The sequence below is a fragment of the Arvicanthis niloticus genome, chromosome 29 (assembly GCF_011762505.2).
Source record: "Arvicanthis niloticus isolate mArvNil1 chromosome 29, mArvNil1.pat.X, whole genome shotgun sequence".
NCBI lineage: Eukaryota > Metazoa > Chordata > Mammalia > Rodentia > Muridae > Arvicanthis > Arvicanthis niloticus.
In genome coordinates, this window is record NC_133437.1 from 13,799,565 (window position 1) to 13,821,938 (window position 22,374).

The 22,374-nt window shown below is 36.4% G+C and overlaps 1 protein-coding gene across 4 annotated transcripts in view; it reads left to right on the top strand.

Moving 5' to 3' along the window:
- The window catches only part of Edil3 (EGF like and discoidin domains 3), a 441,307-nt gene that overhangs the window by 282,876 nt on the left and 136,057 nt on the right, over nucleotides 1–22,374 (top strand). For all 4 annotated transcript variants that reach the window (XM_076927109.1, XM_076927108.1, XM_076927110.1 and 1 more), the window contains one exon: nucleotides 5,490–5,671. In XM_076927109.1, the coding sequence (XP_076783224.1) occupies nucleotides 5,490–5,671 (182 nt within the window). The remainder of the gene's footprint in view (nucleotides 1–5,489; nucleotides 5,672–22,374) is intronic.

Sequence of the window (22,374 nt, forward strand, 5' to 3'; positions counted from 1 at the left end):
CTCAGCTACCACTGTGGACTATGCTGGCTTCACTTGGAGCCTCCTTACCTCCATGTGCTAGGTGTCCTAGCCGCTTTTTATCTGCACCTATCTACTGCAGATCATTTCCAATGTGGAAAAGAAATATTTTGATATTCTCTTTGAGTGTATGAGACAAGATCTCACGTAGGGGATGACCTGAAACTCACCATGGAGCTTGACAAAAAACCTTGAACTTCTGATCCTTCTTTCTCTACCTCCTTATGCTGAGTAAATGCATCACCACATAGTCTTTATGCAATACTGGGGATGAGAACCCCAGCTTTCTTCATGCCAACACAGCTGTTCTATTTTATCAGTCTCAGAAAAGTTTCTTGTTATGACAACTTGTACTTTTCTACATGTTTTTTGTTGATGCAAGGAAGGTGATACTGAGGGTTACATGCTTATGAAATTTCCCAGATACATTTCAGAAAGGCCCTATTGTTCATAAGACTGATTATAATTAAGATAAAGAGAAACTGAGCACCCAAAATATAAGGAAGTAATTCTACTACATATGTCTGTACCTGGTTGTCTTAGTTAGGTTTCATTGCTGTGAAGACTCATCATGACCACTGCAACTCTTACAAAGGAAAACATTTAATTAGGGCTGGTTTACAGTTTCATAGGTTAAGTCCATTGTTATCACAATGGGAAGCATGTCAGCCTGCAGGCAGACATGTTACTAGAAGAGCCAAGAGAGTTCTATTTCTTGATCTGAAGGCAGCCAGAAGGAGACTCTTCTCTGCAGGCAGTTAGGAAGATAGTCTCATCCTCACTTGGCAGAGCCTGAACATAGGAAGAGACCTCAAAACCTGCTTCCTCAGTGACATACTTCCTTCAACAAGGCCACACCTACTAATAGTGTCACTCCCTATGGGCTAAGCATTCAAACACATTAGACTATGTGGGCCATATCTATTCTAACCATCACACTGAACTGACTAAAGGTGGTGAACACAGAATTGATGGATCTTCACAACCTGTGTTTCATGAAACTCAAATGAGGATTGCAAATAATGAGTAAAATTTCCTTGGCACCGTGGGGTCCATCCTTAACTTCCCCACGCAGTCAACTGAGAAATGAAAAGAAAAAAAAAAAAAAAGAAAGAGAGAGTAACAAAATGAACATCATTTATTTTCATTCTGCTTATGATAATTTGAAAGTAAATATTTGCTGGTGTGTGTTGCCTAATAACTAGAGGTAAGTAGTTTAAGAGTAACAGTTAAAAGGACCTAATGAACAGTATGGTTGAACATCTAGACTTTTTTCAAAGAGCCAAAATACTATCAAAAATGATATAAGATCTTCAGATGAGCATTCTTAAATGTGATTCAGCTCTTGGATAGGCTGCCATGAAATTTAATTGATCAAGATAGACTATGCAACAGTCCCAATCTGTTTAGTGGTCTAATATAAATAGTCTGCAGTAAAGAACCTCCCTGCTTTCAATGTCTTAGTATCCAAACATTATACAAAGAACAAACAGGTCATTGAACTCTTTTAATGGTGTTATTCTTTAATTAATTACTTTTTAAATGTTTAATATAATATAATTATATCATTCTCCATTTTTGTTTCCTCTATCCAACCCCCCCATATACCCCCTACTTCCTCACTTTCAGATTCTTAATCTCTTTTTTTCATTAAATAATCTCACATGCAAAGTTTGTTCATGCCTAAAAATATAGGTACTATCTACACCCCAACAGTTTCTCAACCTTATACAAAGAACTACAGACAACTAATGTTGATATCCATCAAAAAGCTAGGCTCCAGCAGTTTTTATAGTCCTATCAAGAGTAATCATGAAAGTTTCATAGCCTTTTATGAAATCTGTAAAATTCTTGAGGCTTAAAATGCAAAAGAAAACAAAAGTTCACAGAATCAGCATTTAAGTTTTCCGGTGTTTAGTGTTTATGAATATAAACATCAGTTTATTATGCAGTTCCTAACACTGTAATTATAAGAATGACTGACTTTTTAATGAGATATACAGTTCTTTAAGGTAATGATAAACAGGTCAAATGCATGCAAAACTGAACACACTTGATATAACAATTCAAAAGAATTGTTTTTTAAATTGTTAACTGCAAAGAAACCATTTTACTTCTCTAACCTCGTATTTCCTAAAATAATGTGATAAGTACTTAACCATATTTTTTTCATAAAGTTCTAAGGCCATTTGGGAAGTGTTAGTAATTTTCAAAGAGCTGTTTAATTGACTGAGGAAGGATTAGGAAAAAGATATGGTCAATGACGATGAACAGTTACCAATGAGAAACAAAAGAGATACATTAATTACATTATTATTAATTATTAATTAATAATTATTAATTAATAAAGTAACTAAATTATATAAACCTAATCTTGGTAGTCATCACCTATCAAATTAATTTATATATATATTGACATTAATAAGGGCAATGTTCTCTATTCACAGGTTCATGTATTCACACAACATATTGTAATAAATATCATAATAAGGGTGACATGTAGGAGGAGCTAAGGTGGGAGGAGTACCGAGAGGAAGAGAAGGAGTAAGGAGAGGAGGAGAAGAAGGAGAGGAGAAGCTAGGTGATGAGAGAGAGAAAGAGAAAGAGGGGGAGATATCGAGGTAGATGTTCACGTGTCTCCACCAATCAAAGATAGTTGATAAATCTAGGTTGGGTATTGGGTTACACTTTTGATTGAGCATTACCAAACTTATAAAGCCTTTGATTAACATTTTAAAAATGTGTATAAATGCAAAAAGGAAGAGGGGGCATGGGATAGGGGTTTTATAGGGGGGATGGGGAAAGGGGAAAGGGGATGGCATCTGAAATGTAAATAAAATATCCAATAAAAAATATCATAATAAAATTATTATTATCTAAATCTGCATCATAAAAGTTGGGCATATGGAATGTTAATGAAAATTTAAAGTCAAGTAATAGTTTTTACTATATTATCATTTTATTAGTATTGAACTTTTAAACTAGATTTAAAATATGTGAAATTTTATGAACTGTAAAATATATATTTGTAGTGTAACTATATGAGTTTAACTTAACTTTTAATTTTAAGAACAAAACACATTTTAAATATAAGATCATATTATCTTAATCAATGCTTCAAACTTAGCAATTTAAATTTTTATTAGGAAATTTTTAAGGTTCCAAGTTATACACTTGTAGAAAATTTATAGGTGATTAAAATTTTAAATACATGGACTATGCTTTCAGGATTGTTAATTTTCATTTAAAATATTTGAGATAACATTTTAAGTTTATCACATACTCTAAGTATAAAAATGCCATATGTTCTGGTTCATAGCTATGTGTTCTTTTAATAAAAATAATTGATCTATACTTTTTTATAATTTAGATTTCATAGTAACTATTAATAAGTTTCAACAAATTTCTATATTGAGTTTTTATGAAAGCATAACTGACTTATACAAATTTAAGTTTGAAAGTTTACAGCAGTGAAAATGTTAGCATCACAGTAAATTGGTCTCAAAATTCATACGTATTCTAATCAAAAGAAAATTATCAACAAATATTTCTTAAATACTAAAGACTCCTGAGTTTTACTAATCTCTGTAAATATGAAATGTAAAATACGATTCAATTCTGTCTAATGGATTCAATATAGGCTTTTTAAAAGAAGTTGCTTTTCCATCCCTGCAGTTCTTTCAGACAGGAACAAATATGGGTCAGAGTTTTGACTGTGGGAATGGCAACCCTCTCCCTCACTTGATGCCCTGTCTTTTTGCTCTATAATTCCCTCTCCCTACTGTTGGGCATTTCATCTAAGGACCCTCCCTTTGAGTCCTGAGAGTCTCTTACCTCCAAGGTCTGTGGTGCATTCTGGAGCCCCCCACCCCCACCTCCTACCTCCCTAGATTGCCTATTTCCATTTTTTCTGCTGGCCCTCAGGGCTTCAGTCCTTTTCCCTCACCCAATACCTGATCAGGTTCCCCTCTCCCCTCAACCACCTACCCCATCCACTTTCCCTCCCAGATCCCTCCTACCCTCCTCACTTACACCTGCTTTCTTCTCCCTCCCAAGTGGGACTGAGGTGTCCTCACTTGGGCCCTCCAGATTATTGATTGACCTTTCTGAGTTCTGTGGACTGTATCTTGGGTATACTTTTTTTGTGTGGCTAATATCCACTTATTAGTGAGTACATATCATGCATGTCTTTTTGGGTCTGAATTACATCGCTCAGGATGTTATTTTCTAGTTCCATCCATTTACCTGCAAAACTCAGGATGTCCTTGTTCTTAATAGCTGAGTAGTATTCCATTGTATAAATAAGCCACATTTTCCGCAACCATTCTTCTGTGGTGGGGCATCTAGGTTGTTTCCAGCTTCTGGCTATCACAAATAAGACCACTATGAACAAAATAGAACATGTGCCCCTGCAGGTTGTGGGGCATCTTTTGGGTCTATTCCCAAAGGGGGTATTGCTAGGTCTTCAGGTAGATCTATTTCCGATTTTCTACGAAACCTCCAGATTGGTTTCCAGAGTAGTTGTACCAGTTTGCAACCCTACCAGAACTGTAGGGATGGAAATGGAAAGGAGGAGGAGAAGGTCCAGCCACAGGCCCAAAATGAGATCCAGCTCAAAGAGAGGTTCCAAGGCCCGACACTATTGCTGAGGCTATGGAGCTCTCAAAAAAAAAAGGGATCTAGCATGACTACCCTCTGAAAGACCCAACAAGCAGCTGAAAGAATCAGATGCAGATTTTTCACCCAACCAATGGACAGAAGCTGCTAATCCCTGTGGTTGAATTAGGGAAAGGCTGGAATAAGCAGAGGAGGAGGGCAACTCTGTAGGAGGACCAGCAGTCTCAGTTAATGTGGACCCCCGAGATCTCCTAAACACTGAACTACCAACCAGACAGCATACACCAAAATGAGGCTCCCAACACATATACAGCAGACGACTGTTGAGTCTGGGATCAATCAGAGAAGATGCGTCTAAAGCTCAATAGACTGGAGGCCCCAGGGAGTTTAGAGGTCTAGTTAGGTGGGGAGAGGGTGGGGACATCCTCGTGGAGACAGGGGGTTGGCAGGAGGTATGGGATGTGGAACAGTCAGAGGATGGAAGGGGGAGTAAAATCTGGAGTGTTAAATCAGTCAATCAATCAATCAATCAATAAAATAATGTAAAAAAAAGAAGTTGCTTTTGTTGACATAGCTCACAATTTAAGACAATATACTTGCACAAATCTAAACCAAATTATAGGAAAGGTAAGTTTGTTAGAAGCCAGATACGAAGCACAGAGCACAGTAAGAATGCACATCATAGTTACCATCACTATTTGTAAATGTGGTAATTAGTAACAGACCTGTCAGCTGGATGTGACTGAAATGATGTGTGGGTACAAATTAAGCTCGTTTAAACTCTCTTACAACCAAGTCTGACATCCTTATGATTTCTGATACATGTATATATATTTTTTCTGATTTCTTTTCAGAGTGCTCTGGGCCATTGGGAATCGAAGGTGGGATCATATCTAATCAGCAAATCACAGCTTCGTCTACACACCGAGCTCTTTTTGGACTGCAGAAATGGTATCCCTATTATGCTCGGCTTAATAAGAAGGGCCTTATAAATGCCTGGACAGCTGCGGAAAATGACAGATGGCCATGGATTCAGGTAACAGAGGGATGAGGCAAAGCCATTTTCCGAATGATCAGAATCATGGACGTAGGTTAGGGAGAGAATCTCCTGTGATGCTTTCTTTTGGTTAAAATGTGATTTAGTTTAGACTCAAACTGGTTGAGAATTCTAAAAAAAAATTGTGAGAAGCATGTGCATTCTCTGTCTGAAAATGTACAAACAACATCAAGATCTCTATGGTTATGTTAAAGAAAGAGGTCTGTCTTATCATTTGCATAAGTTAATTCATAAAGGAGTAATATTTAGCAACGGGTTCTGAAACAAGAAAGTAACAATTTCATCTATGTGGATTCTGTGAGAAATGGTTTCCCATATGCAAATATAAAGTGCAATCAGATCATTATAATATCAAACTTTTCATAAATGAGAAAATTTTAATTCATAGTGCCTTCTATCCTCATCAGTCAGCTGATTTTAAAACATGATGTATTAAGTGCGTTGCTAGAGAAGAAACATAGTAGCAAAACTGATAGCCATTATTCTGTCCATTTAAGCTTACTGAGCGCTCGAGTAAAAGCAGAAATTGGATCTATTAGGAAGTCAGAAAAGACGGTCTGATTTCTGTGAAATATTATACTTTTTTTTTCATGTGGTTCCTTAATATAGTCACTATCTAACAAATCATTAGTAGCAGATACCAAATTGGAGAAAAGACCAGTATACTGAGGGTCAGGGTAATCATGTTGAAACTACATGAAGTTAGAAAATTTTCGATAGAAGGTGATTTTGGAAGATTGCTTCAAGTGGTCTAGATTTTTCAAGAAACCACATAATCAACAGTGGTACATGAGAATCTCGCAAATAGCATGTAGACAATCAGAAAAAGTAGTGTTATTGGAGAAGTGCATTTAAATCCAGTGTGAGAGTTTGCCAATGCTATAGGGCTATTCTAAAGGGTTTGTGCCACATTTTGTTGTCATGGAGTCCTCTGAAAGAATTGTCTTAGATAAATCATCTTTACACTCTAATTTGAGTCAGGAAAACATGGAACATTTTGTGTTACATTATTAAGTATAACATATTTAAAGATTTATCTACAGGCATTAACAGCAACAAATTTGATTTGTGGTTGAGTAGAAAGACTTTACTACTTCACAGTTAAGCCAAACTCAGTGGCTGCCTTGGTTGGGATCTCATAGTAAATTATATGTACATTAGATACATTGCATTTATCTTCACAGCGTTATAGAGTTACATAAAGTTTATTTTTTCATAATTTATGTTGGCCTGCATTTTTGGACATTAACTCAGAAGTTACAAATTACTATTTCATTCTGTGCTACATTTTGTGCTACATATGCACAAAAAGTACCAGATTATAGCAACACTATATCTATACCATGTTGACAGCAACTGAACAAAATCCCACTTAAGGTTTAAAATGTATATAATAAGAGACACTTTATATTTAATTTGATAGTGATCTTTCTAGACACACTTTCTAGACTAGCCACTTGGCCAGTCTCAAACACATTTATAGAACTGCCATACAAAACCTTAAATATAAATTATAAAAATAAACATTAAATATAACATAGATTTAAAATAATACATAAATAAGTATACAAATTAAAATTTACTTACAGCTTGAACATTTCATATATGAGTAATTAATTCTGTATTTACATGATTACCCACATGTTTCACCATTCTTCCCCTCTCTCCGATTCCTTCATAGTTCATGGCCCTTATTCTTTAATTTTAATGGTTTCATATTACTTTAAAAATACACTTTGTTGATTTTATTTTTGCTCATCTGTGTTGCTTTTGGCTGGCTACTTGGTATAGGAAAACATATCTGAAAGCTAGTCCTTAAAGAAGTTGATTCTCCATCTCTCATCAGTGGTTAATTGCCAATATGTTATTATCAAGGACTAGTGTTGTGTGAGATATCCTCTATTAACATTGATATGTAAGTTGGTGTGGTCATTTTCAGGTCTTCTTTCTTTTTGGCAAGTATGTTGTTGAGCTTTTACGGGTGCAGATTATCTGATATACATAGAAAACATTATCTCCAACAAGATGTTTCTAAACTCTTGTTCTTAGAATCTTCCTATTCTCCCTTATGCAAATTTTGTGAAATCTTAAGTGTAGCAGATATGTTGTATATGTATCCAATATGTCTGGACACTCGGTGGTATGTTGTCCGTAGCCTTTTGACCAGTTGTGACTTTCTATAATAGTCTTTGTGTGTTTCAGAAATAAAGTTCAACGACAAGGGGTAAAATTAAGCTTATCTGTTGGTATAAAGATAACTATTTAGAATGTAGTTAGAAATTATACTGGTTTAGGGAATTAGCAGAACATTCTTCTCAGATGTTCATAGCCTTACCTGCCACATGCACTAGGATAAGCTTACATTATCAGACAAATATTCTCTCCTGCTGAGTCCAATTAAATGGCCGTTGGTTACCCCCTGGGGAAATAAATACCACTATGGCTAATTTGGGATATTTTGCAGTTCAGGTCATTATTTTGGTAGATATTATAGCGAGTTTGGGCCAGTGATTGTTTTTCTCTGTTGGAAGCTTGCATTTTTACTTCTGAAACAGTAAAAGCTGGCCCCCCAGACAGGAGGCAGGTTAGTCTGAGGTTGATTTCTCTAAGTCCTTGCCCAAGGTGTCTTTAGCAATCAGGTCTTAGCTTCAATTTCTGGGAAGAAACAAGGGCAAAGGAAATGAACTATGTTTCAGAGGTTCAATGATTTTAGTAGTTAATCTACGGCTTCTTAAGAGCTCTTTATCACCTCAAGTGGCCAAGTGGTATACCTTCATTGAAGTGTGTGAGTGTGTGTGTGTGTGTGTGTGTGTGTGTGTGTGTGTGTGTGTGTGTCTGTGTGTGTGTCTGTATGTGTGTGTAAGTAAACATAAAATAATCATTTTTCCTGTAAGTTTTTCAAACATCTGTTGTTACTTATTCTTTCTTCTTCCCTCTTTCTCTGGACTGCCTTTTTCCTCCCGCCCTAGGTAAGTCCCACCCCTATATTCTCCTACTTCTTCCACAGTACCTGTGTCCTAATATCTTCCTCTCCTTCTGTCTGCTCCCATTCTTCTACTTTACTTTCTTAGTTAAGTGGCTGTTCCAGAATAAAATATTCACATTGAAAGATTTAGAGCTAGGATTCACAAATGCTAGAGAACACCAATGTTGTTCTTAAGTGTACATTTCTACTCATTCATCTCCAAATTTCATGACTTTAGTTTTTGTTAAAGCTGACTAGTATCCCACACTTTATATGTACCTCATTTTCGTTATCCATTACTTGAAGAATATATAGATTTTTTTCATCATCTAGCTATTGTGAATAAAGAGGCGATAAGCATGGCTGAGAGAGTATTTGTAGAGTATAATGTTCATTCCTTTGGTCCAACTTAAATATACTCATCAATTGTTAGTTAAAATATTTTCTATTTTAATTTATTATTTGTTTACAAATGTTATTCCTCTTCTTGATCTCCTCTCTACAACCACCCCAACACATCCCACCCCCGTTGCCTCTAAGAGGGTGCTCCGGCTCCCTCCTACCCACTCCTTCCTCACCCCTCTAGCATCCCCCTTCTCTGAGGTATCAAGCCTCCACAGGACCAAGCATCCCCTTCCCACTGATGCCAGATGAGGCACTCATCTACTACATATGTAGCAGGAGCCACAGACTGGCCAATGTATACTCTACGGTTGGTGGTTTAGTCGCTGGGAGCTCTGGAGGTTCTGGTTAATTGATACTATTATTCTTCCTATGAGATTACAATCCCCTAAACTCCTTCATCCCTTCACCTAACTCTTCCATTGGGGTCCCCAGATTCAGCCCAATGGTTGACCTTATCAGCATCTGTGTTAGTCAGGTGCTGGTAGAGCCTCTCAGAGGATAGCCATACCAGGCTCCTGTCTGCAAGCACATCTTGGCATCAGCAATAGTGTTGGCGTTTGGTGTCAGTGGATGGAATAGATCACATGGTGGGGTGGTCTCTGGATGCCCTTTCCTTCAGCCTCTGCTCCATTTTTTCCTACATTTCCTTTAAACAGGGACAATTCTGGGTTAAAAATTTTAGATGGGTGGGTGGCCCCATCCTTCCACTGGATACCATGTCTATCTACAGAAGGTAGTCTTTTCATCCTCACTGTGTCCTGGGAACCTCTTCCATCCCTGATGTCTGGGACTTTCTAGTGGTTTTGCAAGTTCCCCACCCCCAAATGATACTTATTTATATTCGTTTTCCTGGCCCTCTGGATGTTTCTCCTGTCTCTTTCAATACTAGATTCTAATCCCTCTTTCCCTCTTCTCTTTTACCCAGGTCCCTCCCTTCCTCTACCTCCCATGATTGTTTTGTTTCCCCTTCTAAGATGGTTTGAAGCCTCCACATTTTGACCTTTCTTTGTGTTAAGTTCCATATGGTCTCTGAGTTATATCATAAGTACTCTAAGCTATTCTAAGTGGATATTCTAATATCCACTTATCAGTGAGTACATACCATGTATGTCCTTATAGGTCTGGGTTACCTCACACAGGATATTTTCTAGTTCTGTCCAGTTGCCTGCAAAATTTGTGATGTCCTCATTTTTAACAGCTTAGTAGTATTCCATTGTGTAAATGTAACACATTTTCTATATCCATTCTTCTGTTGAGGGACATCTGGGTTGTTCCCAGCTTCTGGCTATTATAAATAAGACTGCTATGAACAGAGTGGAGTACCTGTCCTTACTATATAAAGGAGCATCTTTTGGGTGTATGCCTAGGAGTGGTACAGGTAGAGCTATTTCCAATTTTCTGAGGAACCGCCAGATTAATTTCTAGAGTGGTTATGCCAGCTGGCAATCCCACCAACAATGAAGGACTGTTCCTCTTTCTCCACATCCCTGACAGCAGCTGTTGTCACCTGTGTTTTTGATCTTAGCCATTCTGATTGGTATAAAGTGGAATCTCAGGGTTGTTTTGATTTGCATTTTTCTACTAAGAAAGTTGAACATTTCTTTAGGTGCTTCTTGGCTATTTGAGATTCCTCAGTTGAGAATTCTTTGTTTAGCTCAATGCTGGTGTTTTAATTTGGTATATGCCCGAATTTCTGATGTTTCTAAATCCTTTAGCAGGATGGGGTATTGTATTTTGTCAAAGGCTTTTTTAGAATCTAGTAAGATCCTCATGTGATTTTTATTCCTTTGCCTTTTTTTATATAGTGGATTATGTTGATGGATATCTGTATATTGAACCATCCCTGAATCCCTGAATAAAACATACTTAATTGTCTTGAATAATTGTCTTTATGTGTTCTTGGATTTGGTTTGCAATAATTTTATTGACTATTTTTGCACAGATACACATAAGAGAAATTGGTCTGAAGTTCTCTTTGTTTGTTGGATCTTTGTATGGCTTAGGTACCAGAGTAACTGTCTTCCTAAAATGAATTAGGTAGTATTCCTTCCATTTCTATTTTGTGGAATAATTTGAGTATTGTTATTTGGTAGTTTTTGAAGGTCTGATAAATTCTGCACTAAAACCTTCTGGCCTGGGCTTTTGTTTTTTGTTTTTGTTTTATTGGTTAGGAAACTTTTAATGACTGCTTCTATTTCCTTAAGTGTTATGGCACTATTTATACAATTTCTTGATCCTGATTAAACTTTGGCACATGATATCTGTCTAGCAAATAATCTACTTCATCTAGATTTTCCAGTTTTGTTGAGTATAGGCTTTTTTAGTAGTATCTATTGATTTTTTAAAATTTTCTACATACTTGTTAAGTCTCCCTTTTCCTTTGTAATTCTGGTAATTTGAATACTGTCTCTCTGCCCTTTAGCTAGTTTGGCAAAGGGTTTATCTATCTTGTTGATTTTCTTAAAGAACCTTAGCTTGTAGTTTTGATTCTTTGTATAGTTTTCTTTGTTTCTTTTTTTATTTTTAAAATTAATTAATTTATTTATAATCTAGACATTGCCCCCCTCTATCAGTCCCCTGTTTTATAATTCCTAACCCCATTACTCCTTGCCCCTGTCCCTGAGAGGATGCTCTCCTCACTACAAGGTCTCCCCCCATCCCTAGGGAGAACTCATGCATCTTCTCCCACTGAGGCCAGACCAGGCAGTCCTCTGCTGTATATGTGTTGGGGGCCTCAGACCAGCTCCTGTACTCAGCCTGGTTGGTGACTCAGTGTCGGGAACTCCCAGGGGTCTGGATTAGTTGAGATTGCTGGTCTTCCTATGAAATTGCCCTTCTCCTCTTCTTCTTCTTCTATCTTCCCCTTAATTCAATCATAAGCGTCCTAACATCAGTCCAATGACTGGGTCTAAGTATCTGTGTCTGTCTTAGTCAGCTGCTGGTTGGGGCTCTCAGAGGACAGTCATCCTTGGCTCCTACCTGTAAGCACATCATAGCATCAATAATAGTGTCAGGCCTTGAGGTCTCCCCAAGAGATTGATCCTCAGTTGAGCTGGTCACTAGACGGCCTTTCCCTCAGTCTCTTCTCCATTTTTGCCCCTGCAGTTTTTTAGACAGGAAGACTTCTGGATCAGAAATTTTGACTCTGGGTTGGTGAACACCATCCTTCCTCTTGAAGCTCTGTCTTTTTACTGGACATGGACTCTTCAAGTTCCTTCCCCACCATGCTGGGCACTTCATCTAAGGTCACTCCCTTTGAGTTCTAAGATTCTCTCACCCCCCTGGTCTCTGTACTTTCGAGAGGGTCTCCCTACCTCCCACTTTCTGAGGCTACATATTTCATTCATTCTGTTGGCCATCTTGGTGTCTCTCCTGTCTGACTAGTAGGGGAGACTGGTAAAGTTTCCACCCCCTCCACACATAATACCTGATCATGTTTCCCTTTGCCCATCCCCATCCCCCTCATACCCAAATCCCTCTGCTCTCTTCTTCCCATGATTATTTTCCTCCCCTGACTAAGTGGGACACATCCTCATCTGGCCTTTCTGCTTGTTAACTTCTTAAATTCTGTGTGTTATGTCCTAGGTATTCTGTATTCTTTTGGCTAATATTTAATTATTAGCAAGCAAGCAAATGTCTAGAACTAGAAAAATATCATCCTGAGTGAGGTAACACAGACTGAAAAGGACATGCATGGTATGTTCTCTTTGTTTCTAATTGGTTGGTTTCAGCTCTGAGTTTGCTTATTTCCTGCTATCTATTCCTCTTGGATGTGTTTTTTCTTTTTGTTCTAGAACTTTCAGATGTGCTGTTAAGTTGGTAGTGTAGGATCTCTCCAATTCTTTATGAAGGTACTCAGTGCTATGAATTTTCCACTTAGCACTACTCTCATTGTGTCCCATAAGTTTGGGTATGATGTGCCTTCATTTTCATTAAATTCTAGAAGGTCTTTAATTTCTTTTTTTATTTCTTCCCTGACCAAAAGAAGTTATCATTGAGTAGGGAGTTATTCAATGACCATGAGTATGTGGACTTTCTGTTGTTTTTGTTGTTATTAAAGACCAGCCTTAGTCTACAATAATCTGTTAGAATACATGGGATTATTTCAATCTTATATCGGTTGAGGCTTGTTTTGTGTCCTATTATATGGTGAATTTGGAGAAGGTACAAGGAGGTGCTGAAAAAAAAAGGTATACTTTTTTTGTTTTAGGGTGAAATGTTCTGTAATTATCTGTTAAATCCATTTGATTCATAAGTTAGTTTTATCGTGTCTCTGTTTAGTTTTTGTTTCCATGATCTGTCCATTGGTGAGAGTGGGGTGTTGAAGTTTCCCACTCTTATTGTGTGAGCATCAAGCTGTGTTTTGAGCTTTAGTAATGTTTCTTTTACAAATGTAGTTGCCCTCACATTAGGGGTGTAGATATTTAGGACTGAGAGTTCATCTTGGTAATTTTTTTTTATTTGATGAGTATGAAGTGTCTTTCCACATCTCGTTTAATAACATTTAGAAGAAAGTATATTTTATTGGATATTACAATGGCTACTCTAGCATTTACTTAGTAATTTTTTTTCAGCTTTTTATTCTGAGGTAGTGGGTTTTTTTGTTCCTGAAGTGTGTTTCCTGTATGCAACAAAATACTGGGTCCTGTTTATTTGTCCAGTCTATTAGCCTATGTCTTTTTATTAGAGAATTGAGTCCCTTGATGTTGAGAGATATAAAAGACCAATAATTGTTGCTTCCTGTTATTTTTTGTTGTTAGTGGTGATATGTTTGTGCAGTTCTCCTCTTTTGGGTTTATTTTGAGATGATTATTTTTTTGTTGTTTTTTTTTTTTTTTTAAGTGTAGTTACCACTTGTGTTGAAGTTTTCCTTTTATTATTCTCTATAGGGTAGATTAGTGGAAAGATATTGTTTAAATTTGGTTTTGTCATGGAATATCTTGGTTTCTCCATCCATGGTGATTGAAAGTTTAGCTGAGTACTGTAGCCTGGGCTGGTATATGGGTTCTCTTAGGGTCTGTATGACAACTGTCCAAGATCTTCTGCCTTTTAGAGTCTCTGTTGAGAAGTCATGTAATTCTGATAGGTCTGCCTTTATATGTTACTTGACCTTTTCCCTTACTGATTTTAATATTCTTTTTCAGTTCTATGCTCTTAGTGTTTTGATTGTTACATTGCAGGAGAAATTTCTTTTCTAGTCGAATCTATTTGGTGTTCTGTAAGCTTCTTGTACTTTTATGACCATCTCTTTCTTTAGGTTAGGGAAGTTTTCTTGTATAATTTTATTGAAGATGTTTCCTGGCCCTTTACATTGAGAATCTTCTTTCTCTTCTATTTCTATTATTCTTAGGTTTGGTCTTTTTTGTACTTTGAACTTTCTTTCACTGTTGTGTCAGGTGTCTTCTATGGTAACTTTTATGCCTTAGAATCTCTCTTCTATCTCTTGTATTCTGTTGGTGATATTTGCATTTGTAACTTCTGATCTCTTTCCTAGGTTTTCTATCTCCAGGGTTGCCTCTATTTGTGATTTCTTTATTGTTTCTATTTCCATTTTTAGGTCCTGGTCTGTTTTATTCAATTCCCTCACTGGCTTGCTTGTGTTTTCCTGTATTTCTTTACAGGATTTAAATGTCTCCTCTTTAAGGCCTTCTACCTATTTACCTGTGTTCTGTATTTCTTTAAGGGAGTTATTTATGTCCTCCTTAAGGTCCTCTATTATCTTCATGAGATAGGATTTTAGGTCAGAGTCTTGTCTTTCAGGTGTGTTAGGCTATTCGAGCTTTGCTGTGGTAAGAGAACTGATTCTAATGGTGCCAAGTGATGTTGGTTTTTGTTGCATATGTTCTTGTGCTTGCCTTTTGCCATATGGTTATCTGAGGTGTTAACTGGCCTTGCGGTTTTTGACTGGATCCTGTTGCTCCTGTGAGCCTGTAAGCCTGACTATGATAGACCTCCTGAGAATTAAGCTGTCTCTGGGTATGAGAGGGAATCTGGAGTACCTTGGGCTGAGTTGTGGGTAGGAAGAAAGATGTGTCTCTGGCAGGGCAAGGTAGTTAATGCCTGACTCTACTGAGCCCCCCTGGGGGGTCCCAGTTAGGCCAGGTATTGGGGAAGCATGTCTCACCTGTGAACCTAGTTGTGTTGGAGCTCCTGGGAGTCAAGCTGTCTCTGGGGGTGGAAGGGGGTATACACTTATGACTTTTATTGACAAATATTTCATTCTATTTTTTAACTATTTTATTGTATACTTAATGTCCTAGGAATGCAACAATTGAATGGAATAAGAAAGTGATCTACTCAGAAAAATTTAAAGATGAGTTGATCACTTTAAACAGAATAATTAAAAAATCATCTGACTTCTAATAGGAATGATGTTAATTACAATAAAGGGGATAGCATGTGAGGATAAAACTTTTTATGTGACGTTGATAATAAACTTGATATAAATAAGCACAGGCAAATGCAACATGTTTCGTAGAGGAAGATCGCTGGCACCCAATGAGTTAAAACTGAAGCTTCTTTACTGTTATTCAATATGCAGGGATTAATTATGCTCAGGGTACATATTCCATTATTGTTTTCTTAAGAGAATCTTATTTCATGTTATTTTTCTAAAGAAAGATTGTCAATTAGTTAAAACTCATACTTAAAAAACTGACTCTAATTAGGTCCTAAATTCTTTGTGTTTTGGAGAATTCATTATTAAATTCTCCTGTTTCTTGATTCTCTTATTTGTATTCAGTATTTCAAATGAAGCTTTTGAGTACTTTGCTACATCTACTTATGAGTGCACTGTTCTCTTTATCTTTTGTGTGTATGACATAATATACTAATTTTTAATGTGCAATTTAATTTACTTCTTTGTCTTGATGAAATGAAAATTAAAATTGACCATTTAAATTGACATGCTGAGCATTTAATTATTGATGGCACCACAATTTTCATAATTGGTTCTGATTTAAATGGTCAGTACAGTAACTGTAATTCAACAAAGTTTTATTTTTATTTTTATAACTTTTTCTGACCTTCTAACTCTCCACTTACATTTTTTGAGCATTTAAATAGCAGCCACATCACATTTCAGATAATTAACACCCTAGGATATGAATTGATATTTTGGAATCATGTATTAGAAATAGGAAATTTGAACATATTAGTATGTCTTGGATTATTGGATCATTTCATTTAAAAAACTAAAACACTTCTATTAAACATTTGCATGTTTTGCTAACTAAATAGGATTACCCAGGCTGACTACTTGCTATTATTTTTTTTAAGGTTTGTCTTTTATTTCTGTATATTTTCTGTGAGTATATAATAGCGTTTAATTTCCTTCTTTTTTTCTTTCTGAAGTAATTTTGGGAATTAAACTTCTTGCTTTTTTTATTCAGATTATTAACAAACATTTACTGAACAGATGTTCTGATATTGTGATTTACTATATCACTTACTAAAACAAAGCAATGCAGTGCTTACCTTTAAAATGTCTTGAGTCACCCAGCCTTGGAAGCTTTGGCTTCTGTCTTTGAAGTTAGCCTATAGACTTAGTTTAAGAAGTTAGCATTATTAGCTATGGAATAGCTATTAGTTATGGAATACTTTTTGTTTCAAGATGACTCCTGTTTATATTATAGTGAGTAGTTCAGTGCTTGCCCATCCCCTGGATTCAATCTATAGTACCTTTCCAGGAAGTTAAAAGAGAAGCTCTGAGTATGGAGACGGTAAAACAAAGAAAGAAAACTAACAGGATAAGTTACTTGAACTTGTCTCTTATAGCTCAGTAACTTACACCACAAACACAGTATTTTCTCTTATGCAAACAGCTTATTTTAGTAGTACTTTTTCAAACCTTAAGTTGACTTAAGCATAATCCTAGAATGTGAGGAAATTCCCATTACCATATTCATTGGATAAGCATATTATTACATGTTGATATGTGTGATGGAAAAAATATAGTACAATACTTAGACTTCCATTTGAAAGTTAATTTACTGTTTGAATCTTTGTTGGTGCTAGTACTTTAACACCGATTAAAGTACATTGGATCTTTTCAGTTTTAAATCATCTATTTTACTTTATAAAAATTTGGATATGATCGTAATATGCATCTTTCTCTTGAATCACACTTTATGTATGTATAAAAGAAAGGCATTTCCTGTATTTTAATGCACTCAGAATTAAGGGTCATTAGACAAAATAACAATCTCATTGTGACTGCTCCTCAGACCATCTGTGTGTCATCCTCACCCTGGGTTGTAAAAAGATTGCATCAGCCTAGGAATCATGGGTCTTTTATTTATTTGTTTGTTTTGTTGTGATTTTTTCCCTGCCTCAGTTATGATAAAAGATAAATTAGAACAAAACAAATCAAAAAAACATAGTTGGCTTGAGTGTGACAATGGATCTGGCTTTGCTGCCTTGGAATCCCAGATCATTGACTTGAGAGGGAAGGAGGGGAAGGAAAAACAGTGCAATGAAGGAGAAGAGAAAGACAGTACAAGTCTAGCATCAGGGAAAGTCTGCCTGAGAGCTTGCTGGTAGTGTCTGCAGCATTAGAGACAGTGGGTAACTATGTGCTCTGTAATTAGTTATGGAACCATTTAACTTTATTGTCAGTGGGTGACTTGGTGTTAGCTATTAGTTATGGAATACTTTTTGTCCCAAGATGACTCCTGTTTCTTTTGTATTAATGAAAAAAGCAGTTACCTGACTTCTGCATTTTCAACGCAACTAGGAGTTAATTTAACACATTAATTACAAGTCTCCAGACTGCAAATAGTTTGCTTTTTGGTTCTCTCTTTCTCTGTCTCTTGCTGTCTCTCTCTGCTTCTCTCTGTCTTTCTCTGTCTCTCTGCCTCTCCCTGTCTCTCTGCCTTTCTCTGTCTCTCTGTCTCTCTGCCTTTCTCTGTGTCTCTCTGCCACTATTGTCCTTCTCTGTGTGTCTCTCTCTTCTTCTCTCTCCCTCCATTCCTCCCTTCCTTTCTTTCTTTCATTTTTGGTTTGTTTTTAGAGGTGTATAACAGTGAGACTGAGAGTGCTCCACAACAGTCTAGCCATCACACCTGTGTCCACAGTAGCAGTTGAAATGCCTTGCACTCCCTTACTGTCCATCTCTCTCATACACAGTTATCATTTGATGGTGATGATGGAAAACCATCAGATTTTCACCCATTTTAAATCCATTTTCATAACACTGTGAAAGAACTGGTAATGGATTCATATGACTGACTACTGAAAAAATAGGGATTATGGAACATAAGAGACACATGATTTATTTCCCATGGTATTCATACAACATTCAAAGATTCTAACAATACCCAAATAACTTGCCTTATTCTGTTCAGTTACATTCTAATATACCACTGCTGGCATATATGGGACAATGAATCAAAAAAGTCTTGCTCATCTTTCAGGGAGAGGAACCTAACTTCACATCAACCCAATGACCAACATTTTCTTCCTGATCATTGTTACTACTTTCACATATAACAATAGAGAAGCATGAAAGAAAACTGTAAGGTAATTATGGAGAAGACTGCCAGTTAAGATCTGCACCAAAATATAGCAAAGTTATACTTTTGCTTGCCTCATTTATATTTTATTCCTGAAATGTTAAAAAATGAATGTTTGGGGCCAGCTAGATAGCTCAGCAGGTAAGGGCTCTTGCTGCCAATCCTGATGACCTGAATTAAATCCCTGGGACCTATGTGATAGAAAAAGAGAGCTGACATCAGTGAGCTGTCCTCTGACAAATATTCTCTGGCATTTGCAGGCACACAGCACATACATACAGCATACATACATACATACATACATACATATATACATACTTACATACATACACACACACATACATATGTACCCCACAATGTACAGGCATACTCCACAAACGTATAGGCATGCCACATACATACAGACACAACACACACACACACGTGCACACATGCATGTGCAGGCTCTACATATATAGACACAAACATTCATACATGCACAAAAATGTAATAATAACTTTTTTCCTTGACAATTATAAGGAATCCCAGTAATTTTAAAATAATTATTTATTGAGCTTTTTGAAGAATTTTTAATAAAGTTTGCCCTAATAGCACCACAGGAATCTAGAAACCCAGACATATTCTTGTAGTATGCATGTATCCTCTTCCTCTAAGAATAATGTCCTTAGACAGTATTAAAAACCCTAGTGTTTGTCTAACAGGCAACATTTGTAATTTTACTCTTCTATGTCTAGAAATATCAAGGACATAAACATATTCTCTGTGCTGCTGTGCCTAGAATATAAAGAATTATAGGGATGAGGTTTAATGTAAATTTTAAATTCTAAGAAGATAATTTAGTAAGCCTTCCTTATATAAAATATTTTATGTTAGTGTGAAGTTATGGGCATAGCTTTTGAAATTCCTAGGAGACACAGTTCCATAGTAAACTGTCTGAATTTCTGGCTCTTACAATATTTCTGCCTCCTTTTGTGCAAGGGTCCCTGAACTCCATCAAAATAGCTAACAGAGCAACAAGTATCATTATGCAGACCTAGTAACATACATTTAGGAATATATAAAAATAGGCAAATACATATATGTATGCAGCAGATATTGATAAGATAAAGGCCTCATAATTGACAGAAAGCAAGGAGAAATATATGGGAGGGAGGATCCAAAGGGAAGAGAGGGGATAAAGAAATGATGTAATTATAATATAAAAAAAATAAATAGGATTGTTTTTCATTTTACTTTCTATACATCTTGTCCATGAAGAAATTTTAAAATTTAAATTTGTATTTTCGAAGGTTGAGTGAGATGTTAAATGGTTTATTATGGGACCACCTCCATATTTTCAGACTCTACTAAAATGGAGAAAATTTGAATCTTTAAAAGTAGTAACTCCCTTTTCATGAGAAAAGTATTGAGAATTCAGAATTGCTGGATACAGAATATATCTTGACTTCCCTTGTGCTCAGCACCCTGGTTCTGGTGTGCTACTGCATCACACAGCCAGCTAGGCAAGCTCTGATATGCATAGACCTGTTCCTGGCTTGTGGAACTAGAGTATTCTAAGCTCCAATCATCTTTGAGAGACTCTATTATCTTTCAGAGCCGCTTACAAATCTACGCAGCTAAGTGTACTCTTCAGTATTGTGAAGCAGAATCCTCTCAGCCAAGGGTGTTAAGCCTGCTTACCAGAACTCCCTCTGGGAAATGCTCTTAGTGAATAGTAGTCACTCCTGTCTCTACAGCAGCAGTTTAACAGAGCTGCATCAATGCCTTCTGCAAGAACACAGAGAGTTTCCTGGCAGCCTGTCCTCAAGTACCTACATGTGAGAAATGCAGAGAAGAGTGTGAGCCTGAAGTAACGGTTTGCCTGTCTCTTCATGTTTATCTTCTGGGAACTGGCAGTATTACTATTTGGACAGGGCTGAAGGAATCCCTTATTTCCACAGCAGACATTGAACAAATTTGTTCTGCCCCAGTGCCTCACTGAAAACCTCCTTGTGTTGAAAATATGACCAACTACCAAGCCACCTGGCCTCACTCTGAAAGCTTCATTTTCTCATAGCAGCAATTAATTTAAAACCTTTTTCTGTCTGAGACGGTTTGAACTTTCAAAACTGATTGAACATAGACTTAATAAAACAGACATACAGTCGCCTATACTTTTTAGAAACTGACAAGTTCTCCATGGCGTGATATTAGGTAGTTTGGTCTAAACAAACTCTAGTTGCTCTATGTGTCAGCTGACACTTTCAAATAACTCATTCTCGCTTTTTTATTCAGGTGTGCAGATACATAGATTAATCATTTGGCCTCCCTAAACCTGTATGAAGCAAAGTCATGATTCAAGCTCAGCTGGTGTGAGAGACCAGCTCTGATAAACACAAGATCCTCTGTGCTCTGAAGTCTACAGCTCCATAGTTCATTACTAGTCTGGAACACTGGTTCTCAAATTTTACATAAAACCCACATTAAGATGTCATTTCAAACATGACCCCTCTCTTAGAGTTTCAGATTTACTGAGGTCCTTGGATGACCAAGGGATTCATGAGGATTTTGATACTGCCACTTGTGTTGAAGTTCATTGTCTAGCAAGTGATACTTTTTTCACTATAGAGCTGTCTCTTCAAGTAGTAGAAGCAACTCCATTAATGTAGAGATGCTGGAGTACAGGATACTATACTTTGAGACATATTTTAAAGTAATGAATTACCCCACAGGACATCACAAATCTAAAACCTACTTACTTAAGATCTCTTCCTGATGCCTTATTGTTAACCTATGTTTCTCTCACTCCTGCATAAAAATCCATTGGTACACACTCTGACAATGTTCATGTTTGTTTCCAAAAGATTTTTCTGTGCAATATGAAGCCTTCAAATATTAAGCCATAATTAAATATTAAAAGAAGTGTAAAACTATCTACAATCCACAAGTCCTGGATTTTAAAGTTTTATTGTTAAATTTGCAATTATGTCCTAACAGAAGAGATTCCTACATTTCATGAGCCCAGGGTATAATGAAAAAATCGTTTACATTTTAATTTTACATAATAATTTTAATTATTAAAGGTGACTTTGGCATTGCTCCATGTTTTGGGATGGTCTTAAGTAAGTTTCTAAAAAAAACAAAAAAAAAAGGAAACCCAATAAACTAAACTAAGTCCAAAAAAAATCAGAAAACAAGAGGGAATGGTCTTATTATGCTACAGAATTTGGGGGGTTTGTCTATTTTCATCATATCATTTTGTAGTCAAATAACTTTCCCAGCAGAACTCACTGTGTGTGTGTGTGTGTGTGTGTGTGTGTGTGTGTGTGTGTGTGTGTGTGTGCAGGGCTCACAGGAAGAAGCTAACTGAACTTTGAGGTTCTGAATAAGTGAATTCATTTTCCATTAATGCTTTCAAGAACATATTTTTGTATCATATATTGGCTACATTCTCCCCATGTGTTTATTCTTAATGTCGCTGCTGCTGCTTTCCCAGAATTGATATATTTAATTAAAATTGTAGCTGTTTGAGCCTAACATTGGTACACTTAATATAGATTGCTTCATTTTCTTATGATTTTGGTTCTTGGAAATATAATCTAACTCTCTCTCATGCACAAATAAGCTCATAGTTCTCTTGCCTCTATTATGTACTTAATGCTCCAATAGTTTGAAACATGTTTGCTGTGAGGTCATGACATACAGGCAATTTTTTTTATTTCTCAGGTTTAAACAACTTTGTTAACTTCCATCTTAGTTGATTACTTCCATTACTGTTGTTAATAGATGAAATACTCAATTTAGAGGTAGATGTGCATTTT